This window comes from Callorhinchus milii, unplaced genomic scaffold (genome assembly GCF_018977255.1).
Source record: "Callorhinchus milii isolate IMCB2004 unplaced genomic scaffold, IMCB_Cmil_1.0 Scaffold1, whole genome shotgun sequence".
Classification (NCBI taxonomy): Eukaryota; Metazoa; Chordata; class Chondrichthyes; order Chimaeriformes; family Callorhinchidae; genus Callorhinchus; species Callorhinchus milii.
In genome coordinates this window covers 84120922-84141726 of record NW_024704742.1, presented here as the reverse complement: position 1 = coordinate 84141726, position 20805 = coordinate 84120922, and the positions used below count along the sequence as shown (strand labels likewise).

Sequence of the window (20805 nt, the reverse complement as noted above, 5' to 3'; positions counted from 1 at the left end):
ATAATTTGTGGATGAAACGCGGCAGCGTTTGAAACACAGTTGTGTCCCACAAACAGTCATGGATTGAGTGACCAAATTATTATTTTCATTTATTTATAAAGGGATTATTATCCCTGGAAAGCAATCCACCTACCGACTAATAACTGGGTTCTTACTTACTGCTTGGTAAACAGAGGTGTGTGGAATAAGGAAACTTGCCTAAGGTTTCACCCCGCCCGGGAATCGAACCCGGGTCCTTTCGCTTGCGAGGCGAGAGCTCTAACCAATACCCTACATCATTCCCACCTTGAAAAAACCCTCCCTTGATGCATCGCAGCTATCAAGCTACCGGCCCATCTCCAACCTCCCCTTCCTGTCCAAGGTCCTGGAAAGAGTTGTCGCCTCCCAGCTGCGCTCTTTCCTCTCCACCCCATTTTTCGAACCCCTTCAGTCGGGTTTCCGTGCTGCCCATAGCACAGAAACTGCCCTGGTCAAGGTCACCAATGACATCCTGACCATCTGTGACCAGGGCTCCCTCTGCCTCCTCGTCCTCCTCGACCTATCGGCAGCATTCGATACGGTCGACCACGCTATCCTCCTCCACCGCTTGTCCTCCCACCTAAACCTTCAAGGCCCTGTCCTTGAGTGGTTTAGGTCGTACCTCTCCCACTGTCTTCACTTTGTCTCCACAAATGGTTTTTCCTCCACCCCCGCACTGTCTCGTGTGGTGTCCCTCAGGGCTCTGTCCTCGGTCCCCTCCTCTTCACCCTCTATACGCTCCCCCTTGGTGACATCATCCGCAGACATGGGGTTAACTTCCACATGTATGCGGATGACACCCAACTCTACCTTTCCTCCTCTACCCTCAACTCCACGACCACCGATGTCCTGACAGCTGCCTGTCCGACATCGAGTCCTGGACGAGAGACAACTTTCTTCAGCTCAACGTGCGTAAAACTGAGGCCCTCCTGATTGGTTCGCGTCAGCGCTTCCACACTTCAGGCGCCGACAGCATCAGCATCCAAGGCTGCACTCTCCACCTCTCAAAGCCACTCAGGAACCTCGGCGTTCTGTTCGACCCTGAGCTGTCCTTTCTCCCTCATATCCGCACCACAACTGGCACCGCCTTCCATCACCTCCGGAATATCGCCAGACTACGGCACTACCTCACCCCTCACGCTGCTGAAACCTGGTCACGTCTTTATCACCTCAAGGCTGGACTATGGGAACTCTCTCCTCGCCGGCCTTCCCGCCACCTCCCTCCACAAGCTGCAGGTCATTCAGAACTCTGCAGCTCGTGTACTGTCCCGCACCAGGCTTCGGGACCACATCACTCCCACCCTCGCTCGCCTCCACTGGCTCCCCATCCCCCAGAGGATCGAATTCAAGATCCTCATCCTCACCTACAAGGCCATTCACGGCCTTGCTCCCTCCTACCTCTCCGACCTACTATCCCCCTACCTACCTGCCCGTACCCTCCGTTCCTCTGGCTCCGGTCTGCTCCACATCCCCCGCCCCAACCACCCTACCATCGGTGGCCGGGCCTTCAGCCTCTCAGCCCCAAGGCTCTGGAACTCTATTCCCCAATGCCTTCGCCGCCTCCTCTCTTTCCTCCTTCAAGGCCGGTCTCAAGACCTTTCTCTTTGACCGTGCCTTCAGCTCCCCTCTCGACTCTCTACCCCCTCCTCGCTCCCTCCCTTCCCTCCCCTCACCCTGAGCATTTCCCCCCTGCTCGGGTCCCGACCCAACTGTACAGCTCCTTGGGACGTCCTCCCGATGTGAAAGGCGCTCTATAAATGGAATCTTGTTGTTGTTGTTGTACAGGACTCATTCTTGAATCCCTGAATTGATTTCCTATCTGTGGTTTCCTGAGGCAATACATTCCAAATTCGTATTAGTATTTGCCTCCTTCCTAACCAATTTTGCCCTAATTGTAAGGTCATTCTGGAGTCCTGTAGCTCAGTGGTTAGAACATTCACCTTGCAAGCGAAAGACCTGGGTTTGATTCCTGGCAGGTTGAAATGTTGAGCAAGTTTCCTTACTTACCTCTTTTTACCTAACAGTACGTGGGAACCCGTTGGGTAGTTGATTAGCGGATCACTTTTCCAGGGGTAATAATTCCTTAAACAAATAATAAATTGGTCACTTCAATCCATGACTGTTTGTGGGACACTGCTGTGCGCATTTGCCTGTCGCATTTCACCCACAAAATATAGAGTCAATTCACTTTACAGTCTATTCTGTGAAGCGCTTTGAGACGTCTAGAAGACGTGAAAAGTGTTATATCAAATGCAAGGATTATTATTATTATTAACTGATCAAAGTTTAAAAACTGAGCCAAAGATGATTGAAATGATAATAGACCTGTATGGGTTCCACTACACTTAAGCTTCCCACCTCTATCCTACTCTGTCACTAAAACCAATGTAATTTTTCTGTATTGAAGTATCCTAAATTGACCACAAAACTCTAGGTGTGGTCTCACAAGTGCCTTATACAGCCGCAACAGTACTTCCATGCTTTCAAACCCCTTGCCTTTAGCTATGAATTCCGAGGATCTCATTTGCCTTGCAAATCACTTTGCAGCTGTAAACTAATTTCTTTTATGATTTATTTACTGGCACTCTTGGGCCTTTTATTCATCTGTTCCCTCTAGAACTTTTCCATTTAACTCATATTTCCAACTTCTATTTCCAAACTCTATAAGGGCATTCCCTGACATGTCAATGCAATACAGAGACATAAAACAGTATCAATACATAGTGAACTATCCTCCTTTAAGAGGAGGTAAGCATGGGTCCACTTAAGCGCTAAGTTTACTCCAAGGCAATGTGTTTGGCAACAAAAGGTTGGAATTGAGTCAATTGTCTGGTGGTTTTGGTAGTCCAGCCCTGAGGCAGGGATATGTACAGTAGGGTACTCCAGGCAGTGCTCAAGACAGGACAGCCAGCCTGGCTCATCAGCACGACCCAGGGGCAGATTGTATATGTTTGCCCACAAAATATACAGTCAATTCACTTCACAGTATATTCTGTAAAGTACTTTGAGATGCCTTGAAGCCATGATAAAGCGCTATATCAAATGGAAGGATTATTATTCCCAATCAGTTGCTGTTAACCCTGCAAATCACAGCTGTAATGGGTTGGGTGGTTCTAAATTGGACAAGCATCAGGAAGATGTCCAGACAGTCCTTTAATTGGCAAACTGTATGTTTTTTTAGCTTAAACTCCAGCAGTTCTGCAACATACAGTCTGGGGTCCCCAAGCCCTGGATCTCACCAAACTGTGTTTAATACTCTCTAGAATTAGGTAAAGAGGGTGTGTTCCATTCCAGACACAGAGAAGGGAAGTTTCCATGTGTAGGTGGCATACATATGTGTGACTCTCAGTTTGGTTTGAATACCCTTAACTACGGTGATGGGTTTCTACATGTGTCAGACACCTGGCTGATAAAAAAACAATATAGTGATTCTGATTCGCACTTAAATGCATTTTATTGGAAGATAATTTGGGGTCTAATTTACAGGTTGGGTTAACAAGCATGGTTAATCTGACAACATCACCTGAATTTTGCTCCAGGGTTGTTAAGACAACATGTGAATTAGATGAGAACCAGTCTACTGAATTTTTGGGGGAAGTGAGCTTATTGCGTCCATCAGCACAGGTTGGTTCAGCAAAGGGCATGTATTTCTGGCTGTTGCTCCAAGGTTAAGTGTAGCATGGCTTAGGTATAGGTTGTGATCTCTCTGTTCTGACTTGACATTGCAAATGAACCCAACATATAGGCACACCCCTTACTATACCAAAAAGACACATCTATAACCACAGTAGTCAGATGTCAGGCCTTAAGTATTCTATCAATTTAGTGAGTACCACTTATGAACGAATGATGTGTAATTTTGTGCTTTGAGCTTGCAGTCAATGGAGTAAACTTGTCCTTCAATAAGACATTAAATGTCTGCTTATTCAGATAGACGTTAAAGAACCCAAGGCACTATTTGGAAAGAGAATGGAGTTTCTCCTGGTGTCCTGGTCAACAATCCTCAATTCATTTTCATGACTATTTGTGGGACAATGCTGTGCACAAATTGGCTGCCATGTTTGCCTACAAAATACGCAATTGCTGCATTTTGCAGTAATGTGAAGTGCTTCGAGATAGCCTCCTGACATGAAAGGTGCTATATCAAATGCAAGGATTATTATTTATTTCACTGTGGAATCACTGAAAAGTTTGGATTTACGATTATATCATTGGAGAAGAAAATGAGAGAACTTTAGAAGTCCTCCTGCTCCTCAGTATACTGTGTGTATTGGTGTCATATTTATTGAGTTGTATTGATATATTACCCTTTACCTTTGTGAAAAATTGTGGAGCAAATTAAATTTTTTTCAAAACAAGTCACAAACACACAAAGTGTCAGGTGCCACTGTTTTGTTACTCAGACTGGTGTCCCTCATGCATTTAATCCACTCTTTCAATCTTCCCTTCCCTTCTCCTCACAATTTGCAAGACCTCCCAAGGCTATAAAAGGCTGTTTCTGCTAGCAGGAGGTAGCACCTGAATTACATAGAAGTGTCAGTTTAATACATATAACACGTAAGTTGAAGGGGCCGAAGTGTCTTTTGTGAAAGCTACCCTGTGTGAAAGGCGCTATATAGATGTTGTTGTTGTTATATCTTCTGTGCATTGGAAAAAGTGCTTCATAGCCTAAACTGAACCTCTCAGGACTTATGAAAGCTCCATGAAATCAATTCATGAATCAAGGAAATATTAAATTATCAGCCTGGCACATGCACTGAGTTTTCCTTTCCCATAGAAACTGGAGTGGAGATTTGCATCAGCCATGGGTAGGATTATGTAACAGACACTGAACCTGTTAGCTCTTAGCAGGAATAGCTTTTACTGATGCACGTAGATGAGAACTGTGATACAGAGGGAGCCTGCCAAATGCTCCAGACATACACAGCATTCTTACAATCATTCGCCCATTTCAGAAGGTGCCACAGATTTCATGAACCATTTGACAAATCCATTTTGGTTTGGGAAAAGAGAAGAACCAGGTGTGATTAATTCACAAAAAAAATCAATAAAACTTTTTCCAAATGCTGGTAAAGACAGTACGTGTTGAAATTTTATTATGTTCACTACTAAAATGTTGACAGTTGCCTTGGTGGTACAGTTCCTAAGAGGTTTAGTTGACAAAGTTGCATCATCTCTTCCTTGATTCCTTCCTTTTAGAATAGCACCTCTATTATTTACTCATTACAGCATCAGACTGTTTTATTAAATGAGTTCTCATAGATTCTCATTTTCCGGGCTATAGTACAATGTTCTTTTACCTGGAAATATAGAAGGATGGTTATACGACTCTGAATTTGCATTTGTCTAGTTGTTTTTTATTTCACAATAGTTTGTGTGATTGGCAATTCCATTGAATGGCTGCGGAGGGTTAAGTGTTTCCACAGAAACTGAGGTCATGTATATATCATACATATATTTCCAGATGAATAATGCTAGTTACTAGGGGAAAAGAGATAATTCATTGTTAATTTAATTACAAATTCTGTGGTTCAGTCTAATAAGGACTATACATGTCGATGGCAATTTAGCCAATTTCAGAATGCACGTTCAGCTAATGTGATGCAATGATTGTATACCTTAAACCAATACCTTAGGTAACAAATTTTCTCATCAATTTTATCCCCACACATTTTTCTCTCCCAAAGGTGCCACTCCTGTGAAACACAATGGAATACAAATTACATATATATGGCACCTTTCACATCGAGAGGCCATCACAAAGCGCTTAAAATAACTCCACCAGTGCCCTTTGGTACTTGCCCAAGTAACCTTTTTTCACGTGTAAGTCTTGAATGAGAATATTGACAGAATATTTGGCATTGCGGAAACACAGGCAAGTCTATAGTCTGAAGGCCACACACATACAACCTCCAGCAGCGCTCTCTGGATAACTCAAGAGGAACACTAGCTCACTTTCCCCTCTATAACACAGGGGAATCTAAGCCCAATTAGCATCCAGCTGCACTCCCAACCGCATGCAGATTAATACAAACCTCATCAGTTTGCTGAAATCCTTCAGCAGGCAATAATGGAAAGGCAACTAGAAAGGCACTTTCTCCCGTTAGTCTCCTTTTTTGTCACCTCTTTCATGTCATGTTCACATTCCTCTCTCTCGCACTCTCCTCTTTCACCTTCACTTTTTCACCTATCACCTTTGCAGCTGGCATTCACAGCAGCAGGTGAGGCCCGAGACTCTGTGTTGACACATGCAGTATTATTTTCAGACCATGCAGTGTCTCAGTCTCCCTCGCAGTATGTAATATAACACAGTATATAATAGTTAATATTCTCAGATTCTCACAGCACCAAGATCACTCCCTGCCACCCAAACAAAACTATTTCCTGACACATGCTGAAGCCCATCATCATGCTAAAGAGTATCCAAAGCAGACTGATAGTTTCATGTATACAATCAACCTACACATGGAAATTGTGTCTGGGATGGAATGCACTCCTGGGGACACCAGGGTGTGTGTTGAGGTACTGTTGGTGTTTAACCAGTTAAAACCACCATATACCTGGTAAGCGTCCAGCTGCTTGTTTCTCTAGAAAGGTCCGCAATAGGAAAGTAGACTATTTAGAAGGTCTTGGATCCACATACAGGTATGAGGGCACAAAGTCTCGCCGGGTGACCAAGAAAGATGCACTCCAAACTTGACAATCATTTCTGTGGGTCTAGATCAGGATCTGAGGAGGGAAAAAACTCCTTCAACAGAGCAAGGTTTTCAGAACAATTCAGGCAAAGGGATTTGGTAGATTTTATCAATATGGAGTTTGTATGTTGACATTGGCATGCTCGTGTATTGTATTGTTTGAGCAATTGTTCCTTTACTTGGGTGCAGGTGAGACCATTCATAACTAAATAGACTTGGGGAGGGGGTAAGAGTCAGGCCTAAGTAGGACTGTGAAGAGTGCGAGCAATATTCTCATCCTGATCACAACCCCACTGCGGTCAAGGTCGGCCAGAAGGGAGATGGTAACGTTTTACCACTGGTTGGCTCTGGGGAACAGGATGCTCTTTTGGCTGCGTCCCTGCATCTACATCACCCTCTAGTGTTAGAGAAGGATTTCTGCAGAAATCATCCTTGGGAATGGGCTCGTCTGGAGATCCCTGCAGTCAGCAGGAAAGTAATAATCCTTACATTTGATAAAGAGCCTTTCATGGTGGGGGTGACATCTTGAGACGCTTCACAGAATGTACTATAAACTACGTGTTTTGTAGATGAACGCAGCACCCAATTTGCACCCAGCAACATCCCACAAGCCGTGAAGTGAGTCACCATTTTTTTGTGTGTGTAGTGGTGGGTGGGGGGAAGATATTGGCTAGGGCATTGGAAGAAACTCCTTTCTCTTTTTGAACAGTGCCACAGGAATTTTGTCCACTTGAATAGGCAGACAAGGTCTCTGGTTAATATCTCATCTCAAGAACGACACCTTTGCCAATGCCTCAGCGCTGCACTGGAGCAACAACCAAGACTATATGTTAAAAGTCTCAATGTTGGCTGACACTTAGTGCATGCTGCAGTAAGGTATAATTCATAATGCCACAGGCTGTAAAGAGTCTGGTTGATGATAAGCAGGATGACTGTTGAATCTATTGTTGGTGCTTCCAAAGTCTGGATTCTTCTTCTGAGCCATAAAATCCAGTTCTTGTTAACCAACATCTCATTCCTGTTTGCAATACCTCTTTAGCGGTCTCCATAACAAACATGCTAAACCAGCCAGGTTTATTGCATAATGTGAAGTAGGGATTGGTCTGTAAGGTTTCTTTATTCTGACTGATTATGTCTCGCCCCCACATGACAACTATGTCTGCTCTGTTTCTCTTAAACCCCGCCCTCCCCACTTTCCATCAATGAAAGGATGGTCTGATCCTTATTTGTGGAGAACTCATTTTTGACTGTCTGGTCTTGTTATTATTGGCATTTATGTGAGCTCTGCTTTGTGGGTTCAACTTCATAAAATTGACCAAATAGTTATCAGCAAAGAAACACCAGACCTGTGCATGGTGCAGTTTCTTTGTAGAACCCACAAAGAACCCTCTCCCCCACTAGAGACCAGGATCTCCTTTAATAATTGCTTGAGATACCTTGCAGTTTCTAGGATACCTGTTGTGCATAACTATGAAGAGGTTTGAAAACAGCGTTAATGCTAGCTCATTCATATCTGCTGAAAGAGTATCAGAAGTCCCTTCCTTCAGTCTCGTCTCTTCAGATGTTGGATCAAGGCAGACTGGGATTCATAAAGAATTAGTGAGAAAAGGGGATGAGGTCCTGGTGCCTTGCTGTTGGGAAAAACACTTAACTCTTCAGTGTTCTACTAAAATTTTTTACAGAACCTCATAGCACCAATTAGCGATGTTGTGCAGTGATGACTTGACAAACGCAGGCTAAGATGCTGCAGGTCACTGTGCAATGCAAATAAATTATTTCTAAACATTTTGTATCCAAAACAAGGACTTTTATTTTTTTATATAAAAAAACACAGAAGAAAACAACAATGGGAAGTTAAAAATGATATCAATTTATGTAGAGCTGATCCATATGTTTAGAATATTTTTTAAGACTGATTTTCTTACATTTTCACTCAATTATCTGTGAATACATCTGTGAAAACATCATTAGTGTTATGAGAAGCTGAAACTCTTGGGTATCATTAATATCATACTTTGTTTAACTAACTTAATTTACAGGTTGCTATTAGTCATAAAAAGATTTTTTTGCGAATACAGCTACAGAAGTTACATTATGGAATGACTTAACAGTGGAAGGCTGTCATGAATGGAAAAAAAATCTTATTTTGCAATGGTTCAAAGGATTAAGTGGATGCTCCATCTTCTCTCCAATTTCTTCCCCTCTTCCCCACCCCCACATCCCAAGCCCAGTTGGCACTATCATAGGAAGTTTTATTGAAACTGAAGAATCCTCACACTTGTAACCCCTTTTCTCTCCTCTGTCCAACATTCACTTCTAGTTGGGACCAGTTTAACCCGCCTGCTATTATTCACTTACCCACAAGTGGATGTTACTGGGCGATGTGTAAAATGAGGCTTTTGATTTAGCTTATTTAGACGCAAGAATGAAAAAGCGATTCAGGTTGAGTTAAAGGTTAAGTATTGACCACAATATGGACTTGTATAAAATTGGGGTTGAAATATCTGTCACAGTAGCATTTGCTAATACAAACAAAAACTACTAGTTACACAAGCTGTACAATGGAGCTGTGTGCTGCTACAAAGTAGATGCATTAACATTGTAATTATATCCTGCAGTGGTGAACAGTGATCACTGCTTATAGTGAAAATTTGCCCTACTGGTGCACAGGTCACTCCATGAACTGCATGTGCACTTCGTGGCAGAACATTTACCTGGCTAGTAATAAGTCTTACCTGGAAATAAAACATTGTTGAATCTGACAAATTACGAGATGCTGCTTTGAACAATAAACATAGGGTCGACGCATTTTAAAAAGAATGCCAATTTAAAAAAATCTACAAATTGTACCTAATCCATGAAATATACACAATAGTTAAGTATTAAAAACTTTGGAAGAGAATTGTATATCCAACACTTCCATTCCCGGTGCATTAACTATTGCTAATACACATTACTTTATTGTTGCCACTACACTTTATAAACTAGAGTAATGGTCCAATAATGCACATATACAGTATGAATTTATCAAAATCTAACATTTCAAAAATCTGCTTATAGCATCAACAATTCAGGTACTTTGGAAACAAACTTCCTCTTGACTTACAATCCCTTCAACGAAAGTTTAAAAATTCCCTCTCTGGACCACTGAACTAAACCCTTCAGAGTCGATTTTCATATATATATATATATATATATAAAATCAGCACAGAATTTGAATTTTTTTTAAACCAATCATTCCACAATCTGAATGAAAAGAAAATTCATCAACTGTTGAGAGACATTTTCTTCCCACATAAGCAGTGGGTTGATTCAAAAGTACAGGGTTGCATTTGGGTCATTACTGTTTCCCAGGTCACACCTTTAATATATGCCACTCATTATTTAAGGAGACTCCATTTGGCTACTAGGAATTTTTACAATTCGTTAAAGAGCTTCAGAGCATGATCTCCTACATACAGTGGATCAACATCCAACACAACAGTCTATAAATCACAATATCACCCAAATAATCATTGGCATTGCCTTACTATTAGTAAGTACAGACTCTGAAGGGCTCGCTAAATGCAACAGCTAGTACATACATACAGTACTTTGGCCATAAGGAACACATAATATACACTGTGCATGCAAGACTGTTCGATTAACAAAAAAACAAGCCTTTTAAAAACTAACTTTTTTTGAAAAGCACATAAGCCAACTAGTTTGCCTAGATTTTCGAAGCAAAGTTTCTAAGCTTGAAGTTCAAATGTGACATTCATACTCCGATATCACAAATCAGATAATATTGCCACATCATGTAATGTGGTTACAGAAGGTTAGAGCTCATTAAATAAAGCGGATTTGTTGGCTCACCTAATTATATTAAAACTATGTTTCAACATTATGAACTTGTGTTTGAAAGCGGCAAAACAGCAATGTGATAATGCAGTGTGAAATTAGCAGCAATTTAAACATTATAATATTGCTGTTAACCTTGTTTGCAACAATGGGCATGCATTTAGAATGGCTTTTATTGATAGAGACTACCTCACAAAATGCACAAGTACCATTACCAGACAGTGATTCACAACATCTTCTCCGTCAAGTATAGTGAAGGTCCCCAAACGGTGAATCCCAAACTGGAATTAAGTTAAATGAATTGGGATCCAATTAGGTGCATCTTGTTTCATTAAACAAACTGTCCCAATTCTGCAAGTGACTTATATGGATCTATATATTGTCCAGGTATATCCCAAAATAAGTTAGCAATTCCTTTAGAGCTTCAAACTTCATAGGAAAACTTCACAACTTATATGCTTTAAAAGGTTGAATCTGTCTGCTAGGTAAAAGTCCATCACAAGCATGCTGATGGTGTGGATAAATGTGTTTATTATTCTTTTTAAAGGCATAATTTCTACAGCTATATGCGGTTTAGCAGGTAATAACAACATTAAGAACCTAAGACATCGACTGGTATTGTAACAGAAAGTGTTACACTTGGTCCTGTTAAGACGGAAGTATTTTTCAAGGATGTCTTAGCTCAGTCTTAGAATGTGAATAGCTCTTCACATTTACTTAATGTTCAGTGTTCCATGCACTACTCCACAGCTGATTCACATCTGGCTGTCCCCTTGAGTCTTGGTCTGGACAGCTGGACAGCTGCTACTCCTGTTCTAGTTATACCATTGAATGGTCATTGTGTATCCCAGCAAGGATGGTGTGATTGACCGAGGAAGCAGAGCGGTCAGAGCCCTCTGCTGCCCCATTGCTATTCTCGTTCCGCTGACAACACATGATCTGTTTGAAAGTGGCACTCATCTCCTTGTCACGGTAGGAGTAGATGATGGGATTCATTGCGGAATTGAACTCGGCCAACAGGAGGAAGAACTTCTCAAAAGCCAGGACGTTGCAGTTAGAGCAAAAGACATCCAGTAACAGCAAAACCAAGCCTGGAGTCCAGCACACGATGAATGCACCTGAAAAAAAAACACACACACTTAGGAATTTATCCAAAACACTGAAACAGCTCAATCAGATTTATTTTTTTTCAAAAATACATTCTTATTCACTTTATTGGCCTACAAAAATTGCACAAGAAACTTCAAATTTCTCAACAGTCAATGTAAGGATTATTATGTATCAAAACGCACAAATAAAATAACAATAATAATCCTTACATTTGATATGGATATCGTGGAGTCCTGTAGCTCAGCGAGACACCTGGGTTCAATTCCCGGCAGAGCAAAACCTTGGACAAGTTTCCTTACTCCACACGCCTAATAATAATCCCTCCAAAACAAAACAATAATAAATTGGTCATTTTCAATCCACAACTGTTTGTGGGACACTGGTGTGTGCAATTGGCTGCTGCGTTTTGCCCACAAATATACGGTTAATTCACTTTACAGTATATTCTGTGAAGCACTTTGAAAGGTCTCGAAGACGTGAAAAGTGCTACATCGAATGCAAGGATTATTATTATTATATACCGTCATATCACGTCTTTGAGACATCTTAAACAGACTCACAGGATATACTATAAGGGTGTGACTGTGTTTTGTGGGGGATTCTCCTCAGATAAATAAAAAGTAACAACTTAATTGCAAACCTAAAATCACAATAAAATCCCACCTAACAACACAGATGATGCATATATCGACTTCAACAATAAATTACATTTGTAAAGCGCTTTTCACTTCGGGAGGACGTTACAGGGCGCTGGACAGTCAGAGATTTGAACCTGAGCTGGGGGTTGAGATCAAGGTGGGTGGAGTGCTGAGAGGGTAGGGGTAGGAGGGTGACTGAAGACATGGTCAAATAGGGTGTTGAGAAGTGCCTTGAAGGATATAAGGGGTGTGGGGTGGGTGTGAGGTGAAGTGACTGTGGAATGAAGTTCCAAAGGGTGGGGGCAGAGAAAGTGAAGGCCCGATTGCCAGTGGAGGCAGAGAGATAGAGTTGGGTGTCATCCACATACGTGTGGAAGTTGACCCCATGTCTGCGAATGATATCACTAAGAGGGAGCATGTACAGGTTGAAGAGGAGGGGACTAAGGTCAGAGTCCTGAGGAACGTAGCACGAGTCTGTGTAGGGGCTGGAGGAGAAGCCGATTGTGGAGACAAAGTGGAGATGGTCTAAAAGGTAGGACCTGTACCTGTCAAGGACAGGATCATGAAGGTTGAGGTGAGAGGAGAGGTGATGGAGGAGGATGTTGCAGTGATATCAGACATGCCCCCCGGCCCACACACAAACGATTTGTACTGTTTTATATTCACAATGGGAGGGGCCGTCATAATTAGTGTACATATTGGATTCTCCACCGGACAAGGACTGAAGGTAATACTACAGCCCCAGCCCCCAAAGCTTGCTGGCAATGATGACATCAGTTACTGTCCTGACTATAACATTGTCCCCACTGCTCATGATGACTCTCACCAGTGGGCTAACCATGTCTCGCTGACTGCCCCTCTCCCCTCCCCACCCCCACCGTTTGCTTTTAGTCTTGGGGTGCGTGTTTTGGCTGCTGCCACCAACCCGAACTGCTTCCCCATAATGTCCCCACCCCTCTCCCCTCACTTACTCCCGCTCAGTCCTCCTCTGCCACCGCCCTCCCTGACTCCTATCCCTGCTCGACCGTCCTACAGCCTCCCTCAGCTCCAGCCTGTGAATCTTCCATCCGGCTCCCTAACCACCGTCCCATCTCCAACCTCCCCTTCCTCTCCAAGGTCCTGGAATGAGTTGTTGCTTCCCACTCCCTTCTCGAACCCCTCCAATTGGGCTTCCATGCCTCCCACAGCGCAGAAATCAAAGTGACAAATGACATTCTGTCCACCTGCGACCAGGGCTCCTTCTGCCACCTCGTCTTCCTTGACCTCTCTGCTGCTATCAACACCATTGACCACTCTATCCTCATCCACCCTCTTCTCTCACCTCCACGGCGTTGTCCTTGACTGGTTCAGATCGTACCTCTCACATTGCCTGCACTTCATCTCCTTAAACGGTTTCTCCTCTAGCCCCTGGACCAGGTAAGTGTTCCTCAGGGCTCTGTCCTTGGTCCCCTCCTCTTCAACATCTATATGCTCCCTCTTGGTGACATCATCCACAGACATGGGGTCACTTACACATTTATGCGGATGACACCCAACTCTATCTCTTGCTTCCAGCCTTGACTCCAGGATCACTGCTGTCCTGACAGAATGTCTGTCAGACATCAAGTCCTGGATGAGAGCTAACTTTCTTCAGTTGAACGTCAACAAGACCGAGGCTCTCCTGATTGGCTCCCGTCAGCATCTTCTCACCTCAGGCGCTGATAGCATCACCATCCACGGTTGCACACTCCACCTTACTAAGCCAGTCCGGAACCTTGGGGGTCTTGCTTGACCCGCAACTATCCTTTCTACCCCACATCTGTGCCATGACCCGTTCTGCCTTCCCCAACCTCCGCAACATCGCCCGGCTCTGCCACTGTCTCACACTGCAGGCCGCCGAAACCCTTATACATGCTTTCTTTACATCAAGGCTTGACTATGCAAACTCTCTGCTTGTCGGCCTCCTCAACTCCTCCCTCCATAGGCTGCAGATCATCCAGAACTCTGCAGCCCATGTCCTCTCCCGCACCAGGCTCCGTGACCCTATCACCCGAATCCTCGCCCGTCTCCACTGGCTTCCCATCACGTAGAGGATACAGTTCAAGATCCTGGTCCTCACCTTCAAAGCTCTCCACAGTTTTGCTTCCTCCTACTTCTCCGACCTACTAACCCCTGCCATCCTGTTCACTCCCTCCACTCAGCGGGCTCCGACCTGCTTCACATCGCCCGCCTTGCTCGCCCCACTATTGGCGGGTGGGCTGTTGGCCATTCTGCACCCGCCCTCTGGAACTCCATCCCGCAGTCCCTCCAGCTCTCCCCCTCCCTCGCCACCTTCAAGGCCCACCTCAAGACCCTCCTCTTCAGCTGTGCTTCCCCCCTTACCCTCCCCCCTCCCCCACCCCGGGTCCGTAATTCTGTCTGTCCAGCAGACCTTGTAGCATCCTCCTGACGTGAAAGGCGCTTTACAAATGAAATTTTGTTGTTGTTGTTGTGGTGGTGGTGCATATTCAGCAGGAAGAAGAGAGAACTTGCGCATGTGATTGATATGGATTCAAACCGAGGACTTATTTGGTCCTACATCTCGTGTCAAATTAGTTGAGCTACATGTTATCCCAGGTAGTCAATATCAGAACTTTGAATGAACAGGCCAGAAACAAAATGCTTATGAAATGGATTGACCAGTAACAAAACTGAATTCAGTAAATAAATTAAGTCAAAGGTTAACTTGTCATGTACAACCATTTCCTTTTACCATGGTTGGTAAAGGATTAAAAACCGCTGAAGCCTGGAAAACTCACATCAATTAGATTGGAAAAATATTCCCATTGAAGAATTTGTTTAAGTTCCATCTAAATGAGTCAAATCCTTGCACCAAAACCTATTTAAACAATAGTGAAAACATGTATCCTCACAGTTTCCTGTCAATTAGACCATTGACATGATGGTACATGAAGTTGCTGGCAACAATCAAACAAGATTCAGTATTGTTGATGTTCAACAGCAGAAAGTTATGTTTCATACAGGACTTGATGTTAGACATGCAATCAAGTTGAACAGTAAAGGTCCAGGAATACAAGACAGTGGCAGAGGTACGTAGAGATAACTGCATCACTGAAGTCACCAAGAGCCAGTATATAGATAAGGGTAAGTTGCTGAACAGGAGAGGACCAAGTCACAGCTCTGGGGGTAAAATAATAAACAATCCTTACATTTTGTATAGTATCTTTCACTTCAGGATAAAGTCCCAAAACATAGCACAAGGAATACTGTAAAGTGCAGTGATCATGTAGTTTGTGAGTGAACGCAGAAGACAATTTGCACTGAACTACTTCCCACAAGCAAGAAACTTGGGTACACAAGGCAACGGTGGAATGGAATAGGAAGCCACTAGAGGGACATGTAGGAATGAAACTGTGAGAATGTTGTGTTGTGCCATTGGAACAAACCGAGTAGTAAACTGTCAAAGGCAAAAGGGAGATTAAGAATGAAGAGGAACAGAAATTCCCAGTTCCAGTCAGATATAATATGACTGATAACTGGTGAGAATGGGCCCCAAAGGATTGATTTATTAATGCTGAGCATTAGGATCACTTTCTAGCCAAAAATGAAATGGACTTAAACAATCTCGTTGCTTCCAAACTTAGCACAATCAACACTGAGTCAACTTTTATGACTATTAAATCTAATCATTTATAGGTCATAGCATTTTAGACCTTTTATTCTAAACTCGACTTTTACATATTTTGAGTAGATTTTATAAGAAACCAACAGCTATTATTCAGATTTTTTTTTAGTTTGTTTTTCCTATGAAAATCCTGACCATTCGGAACCCCACATTTGAGAGCTATACTACAGTTCCACTTCTTGGCCAAAAGGGTCTTTAGTATCTCAGCAAAGATGGCTTTCAAGTGACCAGAGCAGTGTTTGTTGTAATATTGGCACTGCTGTTAAAGGCAGCAAATGCATATTAAATATATAAAGTGGAAGAAGATTGTCCCATTAGAGGTCTCTAGTCCAAATTTAAACAATTGTTACAAAAAGCCATAAATTTAGTAAGTTTCAATGTACTATTGAATTGGATTCAGCTTCCCAACATACCGCAACAGTTTCCAGTGGCTAGCTTTGGAAAGTCATTGTTAGCTGCAGGAAACCAGCTACATATTTAAATAAACAGTGTAGATAAAGCACATTCAAGTATTTGAAGTGCTCCAAAGGCCATGTAAAATTGCTTCACAGAAGAGAGTGTACTGAACAGGCTTAAAAAGAAGCCAACTCAAGAAGCACTGTGTATTTTACAGTGTGTGCTGCAGTTCTTCCTTGACTATCCTCCATGGGGGTAAGTGAGTAAGTGGGGTCTCTTTGGAGCTGAACTGGCTGGAAGGTGACATGTTTGGCAATGGAATATCAGAATTGAGCCAGCCCTCTGTCTCCTGCATTTTATGTAGCATCTAATCATGACATTGAAATGTCTCAAAGCCATTCACAGGATCTTTACTTTCAGTGTAGTGGCTGTGTATTTTGTAGGTGAAAGGAGAAAGCAATTTGCACAAAGCAATGTCCTATCCAAAGCAACAAAAGACCAAATTTATCTGCTGGCAAGGACACCGTGAGAAACTCCTTTTTCTTTTCAGAATAGTGCCACAAAATCTTTATCATCCAACTGAACAGGCAGAACAGGCTTGGTTTAACATCTTAACCAAAGGACAGAATCTTCGACAATGCAGTGCTCCCACAGCCTTGGGTTGGTGTCTCAGCCCGAACTGTGAGTGAAAAACCCTGATGTGGGGCTTGAACCCACAAGCTTCCGACTCAGAGCTGAGAGTGCTGCCACATCAGCCAGGCTGATACCTTACGAAAAGCAGAGAATGAATGCTGCATCATTTAGCCTCGGTGTGAGGGTATCACACACCGAGGCACTTTTTAATTTTGAGAAATTGCATTTCATGATTTTATCTCAAATTATTGCAGGATTGTGACAGCTTAGTTATTTAATTTCGGAAAACTGACAGATTCAATCATGAGATTTATTTGGTATGCCGTTCTATTACGACAACTTGCATATATATATAGTGTCCTTCACGTAGATAGCATCTCTGAGTGCTTTACAGTGGCAGAGTTGGACATCGAGCTCTGAGAATGGGGAGGGGGGGGGTGTGGGGAATGAAGAAGATGACCCTAGGCACAGTCGAAGAGGTATATTTTAAGAAGGATTAGAAGACAGAGAGAGTGAGTGGGCATAATGATCGAAGACACAACGACAAGGTGGTACGTAGGGCTTGGGGGACGTACAGCAGGTCTGGTTAGCTGACCATTATCCTTCACTGCAGAAGTCAGGTCTGTCTATTGTCTGTGATACTATTCTACAGTATCTGCATGCCTAGATCAGGAGATAAGTTATACATTGCTCTCACTTTTAAGGGGGAGAATTTCCATTAAATGATGAAACCTAGTTGAAGAGATTGGTGAATGATCTACCTTAGAAACAAGCAATTGCACCACAATCTGAATAAAAAGCTAGGATTTCACTCTTGGCCTCACTATTTTTCTTTGTGTACAATGGGGAAACTCACTGTTAAAGGAAGTCAATAAATAAATTTCGCCCACAAATATACAGTCAAATCACTTTACAGCATATTCTGTGAAGCGCTTTGAGACGTCTAGAAGACGTGAAAAGCGCTATATCAAATGCAAGGATTATTATTATATATTATATTATATAAATAACTTGCCTATTTTACTTTTATTATTGAGGTGTCGTCCTTAGGGAGAGTTTGGGATTTTGTTTCACCATCAGTTTCAATTGGGTGGTGGTGCTTCGGGGGGAAACCAACATCTCTGAAAAGGGGCTCTCATTATGGAGGTGATGTTCTCATTAAGGCTTTGTGCCTTTGTCCCACATTGCACAGCAACATTCAGCAGTTTCATTGCTGAATAACAGCACTGAGCTCTCTTATTCCAAATTCCTTCCATTTATATGCAATGTAGATCCTTCTGAAAAGATTTTTGAAAACTTGGCAGTACAATGCAGTACAAATACATTAAAAGTGCATCGTAGTTGCTTTCAGTACAGTATGTATGCAATTCTTTGGTGTGGTTACTGCTGACTGTACAGAATGCATTGTGTAGGCTGGAGATTGTGCGTGTACTGTGACCAGAACTAGATTACATGACTAAGTTCTTATAAAGGTCGGAACGTGACACATTTTTCCCATCCATCAAGCTGAAAGACTGATTCAAACCTCAGGAACCACACTGACCTCTCCATAGCACAATTGCAATACTTTAGATCACTTACAAAATACACCGTCACTACACAAAAATATTCCGTGAAGTGCTTTGAGACATCCTCCTGACATGAAAGGCTCTGTATCAAATGAAATGATTATTGTTATATTTTACCTCCATGAGGTCACTTTGCATAAGCGTTGTGTTAAAGTAGAAGAACAGACTGCCTACAAACAAGTATTTGTTTATAATGACTTAAAGAGTCAGGAGTAGACACTGCTCATCTCATCAGTATTTAAATACAGCAGTCAGAGGCCAGTAAATCTTATCCAGTGCATGCAGAAAGATCCATCAATGTTCTATTCCCTTTCTTGTCACAGCTATAACAATCCACGTTTTACATGATTATGCAACTGTAACCTGTAGTTTACTGGCTCTGCCAGGAAACACATCATTATCAGTACAGACAGTTTATTAACTCTGCATCATTTTGACAGTGATGGTCAATCCAGCTCTCTCCCAATGCTGGGCTTACCAGCTCATTTTTTCCACAAGATAGTCATTAGAGGAATTTGTTTTTTTAAAAAATCATAATAGAAATGAAACCTAAACTGAATTAAAATGTTGTACAGGGGATACTGGTGCAAAATGTTCATCAACTCCAGAAAACCACAGTGCTCGTCTTTCACTTGTAATGGGAAACCTCATTAACATATCTTATGCTTCATTAGATGCTGCGCGGAACCAACCCGTCCCTTGTGGAACAACATAAAGTTTGGCTTCTGTGACATTTCAGGAGGACAGAGGATTCAGCATCAATTCCTTTACACATGAGGGTCAGTTCGACACAAACCGCAGCAGCTTTCAGATCAACTTAAACCATCAGTTTGAGACCAAAAAACAAAACAAGGAATGCCAAACAGACAAATACTCAGTTTCTTCCCTCCCTCAGCCCCCACAAGGAATCAATTCAAGAAAATTGCAGGGCGAACTATATTTGTAAAACTCCTTTGCCAACAAGCTTCTTTATTTATACTCATTTTTCTTTCGGCTAACTCAGTTTGCTGCAAGCCCCTGCCATCTCCACATCACCATCAGTGGTCAAGTCTTCAGTTCCTTCATCCTTAACCTCTGCAACTGCCTTCCTCTATGACTCTGCCCCCACCCCACCCCAACCTCTCTTTGTGTCTTTATGTCCCATCTCAAATTCGAATTCTATGAATGTGCCTATGACAACCTCCCCCTCAGGGTCCTATCCTGTTCTTATAAAGTGTCCCAAAACATTACCCTACACAAACACTTTATAAATGAACAAGTTGCTGTCCTATATTCTAATCAGGAGTGGGCCAGGGGACTGGTTCCACTGAGAAATAAAATGGAGCCTCACACGAGCATATTTATTAGGGAATTGATCCAAAACAATCCTTTTTATCCTTCTCTGAACACAACATACTGAACGGATCATCAATTGTAAATCTCACGATTTCCTTAAGAAAAAAAAATCACTATTTTTTGAAAACAGACCATACGTGAAAACGTTTAGCGTGTTCAGGATTATGAAGCAGCTCATTGGATTTGCTCTTCCCTTTAATCTCCACTAAATTGCTAGTAAAGTGGAACAAAATGTACTACTAATGGCCGTATGCCTGACCTTCCTTGGCCTTGGGAGTGAACTAAAGAGTTACAGAGTGTTGGGATCTGTTATGAGTTATCTGCACCTTCCTATAATACTCACCCGTATTAAACTCCGTACCCCCATTACACCAGTTCTAACCAGGCTCCCCTGATTTCCTATCGCCGAATAGATCGAGTTCAAGATCCTCACACTAGTTTTCAAATCCCTTCATGCCCTGACACCGCCCTACCTCTCCGACCTGCTTACCCCCCAACTCACAACCTGCTGTCTCCACTTGACTGGCTCCAGCCTTCTGCATGTACCTCATTCTCTTCATTCCACCATTGGTGGCTGCGCTTTCAGCCCTGAAACTCTGGAACACTCTTCCTCTATCCGATCGCCTTGCCCCTTCCTTCCCTATCTTCAGGTCTTGGCTGAAGACCTTCCTCTTCGACTGTACCTATGGTCACCCCCCCTCCCTCCAGCTCCACCACTGTCAACCGCTCTGGGACACTGCCCTGCGTTAGAGACTATATAAATGCAAGTTGTTGTTGTCCTAATCCATTTTTGGTATCAATCCCAGAGTAGCTCACTCTCAACCCTTCAGGGTGTTCTGCAGCCAAATATTTCAAAGACTTTTCAATTTCATTAATTTAAGAAAATCCAAATTTAGTAGAGGTCTTTA

At 42.7% G+C, this 20805-nt stretch overlaps 1 protein-coding gene across 5 annotated transcripts in view; it reads right to left on the bottom strand.

The window, feature by feature from the left end:
* Positions 1-9927: 9927 nt before the first annotated feature.
* The window catches only part of lpar1 (lysophosphatidic acid receptor 1), an 80337-nt gene continuing 69459 nt past the window's right edge, over positions 9928-20805 (bottom strand). For all 5 annotated transcript variants that reach the window (XM_042332602.1, XM_042332598.1, XM_007906531.1 and 2 more), the window contains one exon: positions 9928-11671. In XM_042332602.1, the coding sequence (XP_042188536.1) occupies positions 11373-11671 (299 nt within the window). In that variant the 3' untranslated portion in view covers positions 9928-11372. The remainder of the gene's footprint in view (positions 11672-20805) is intronic.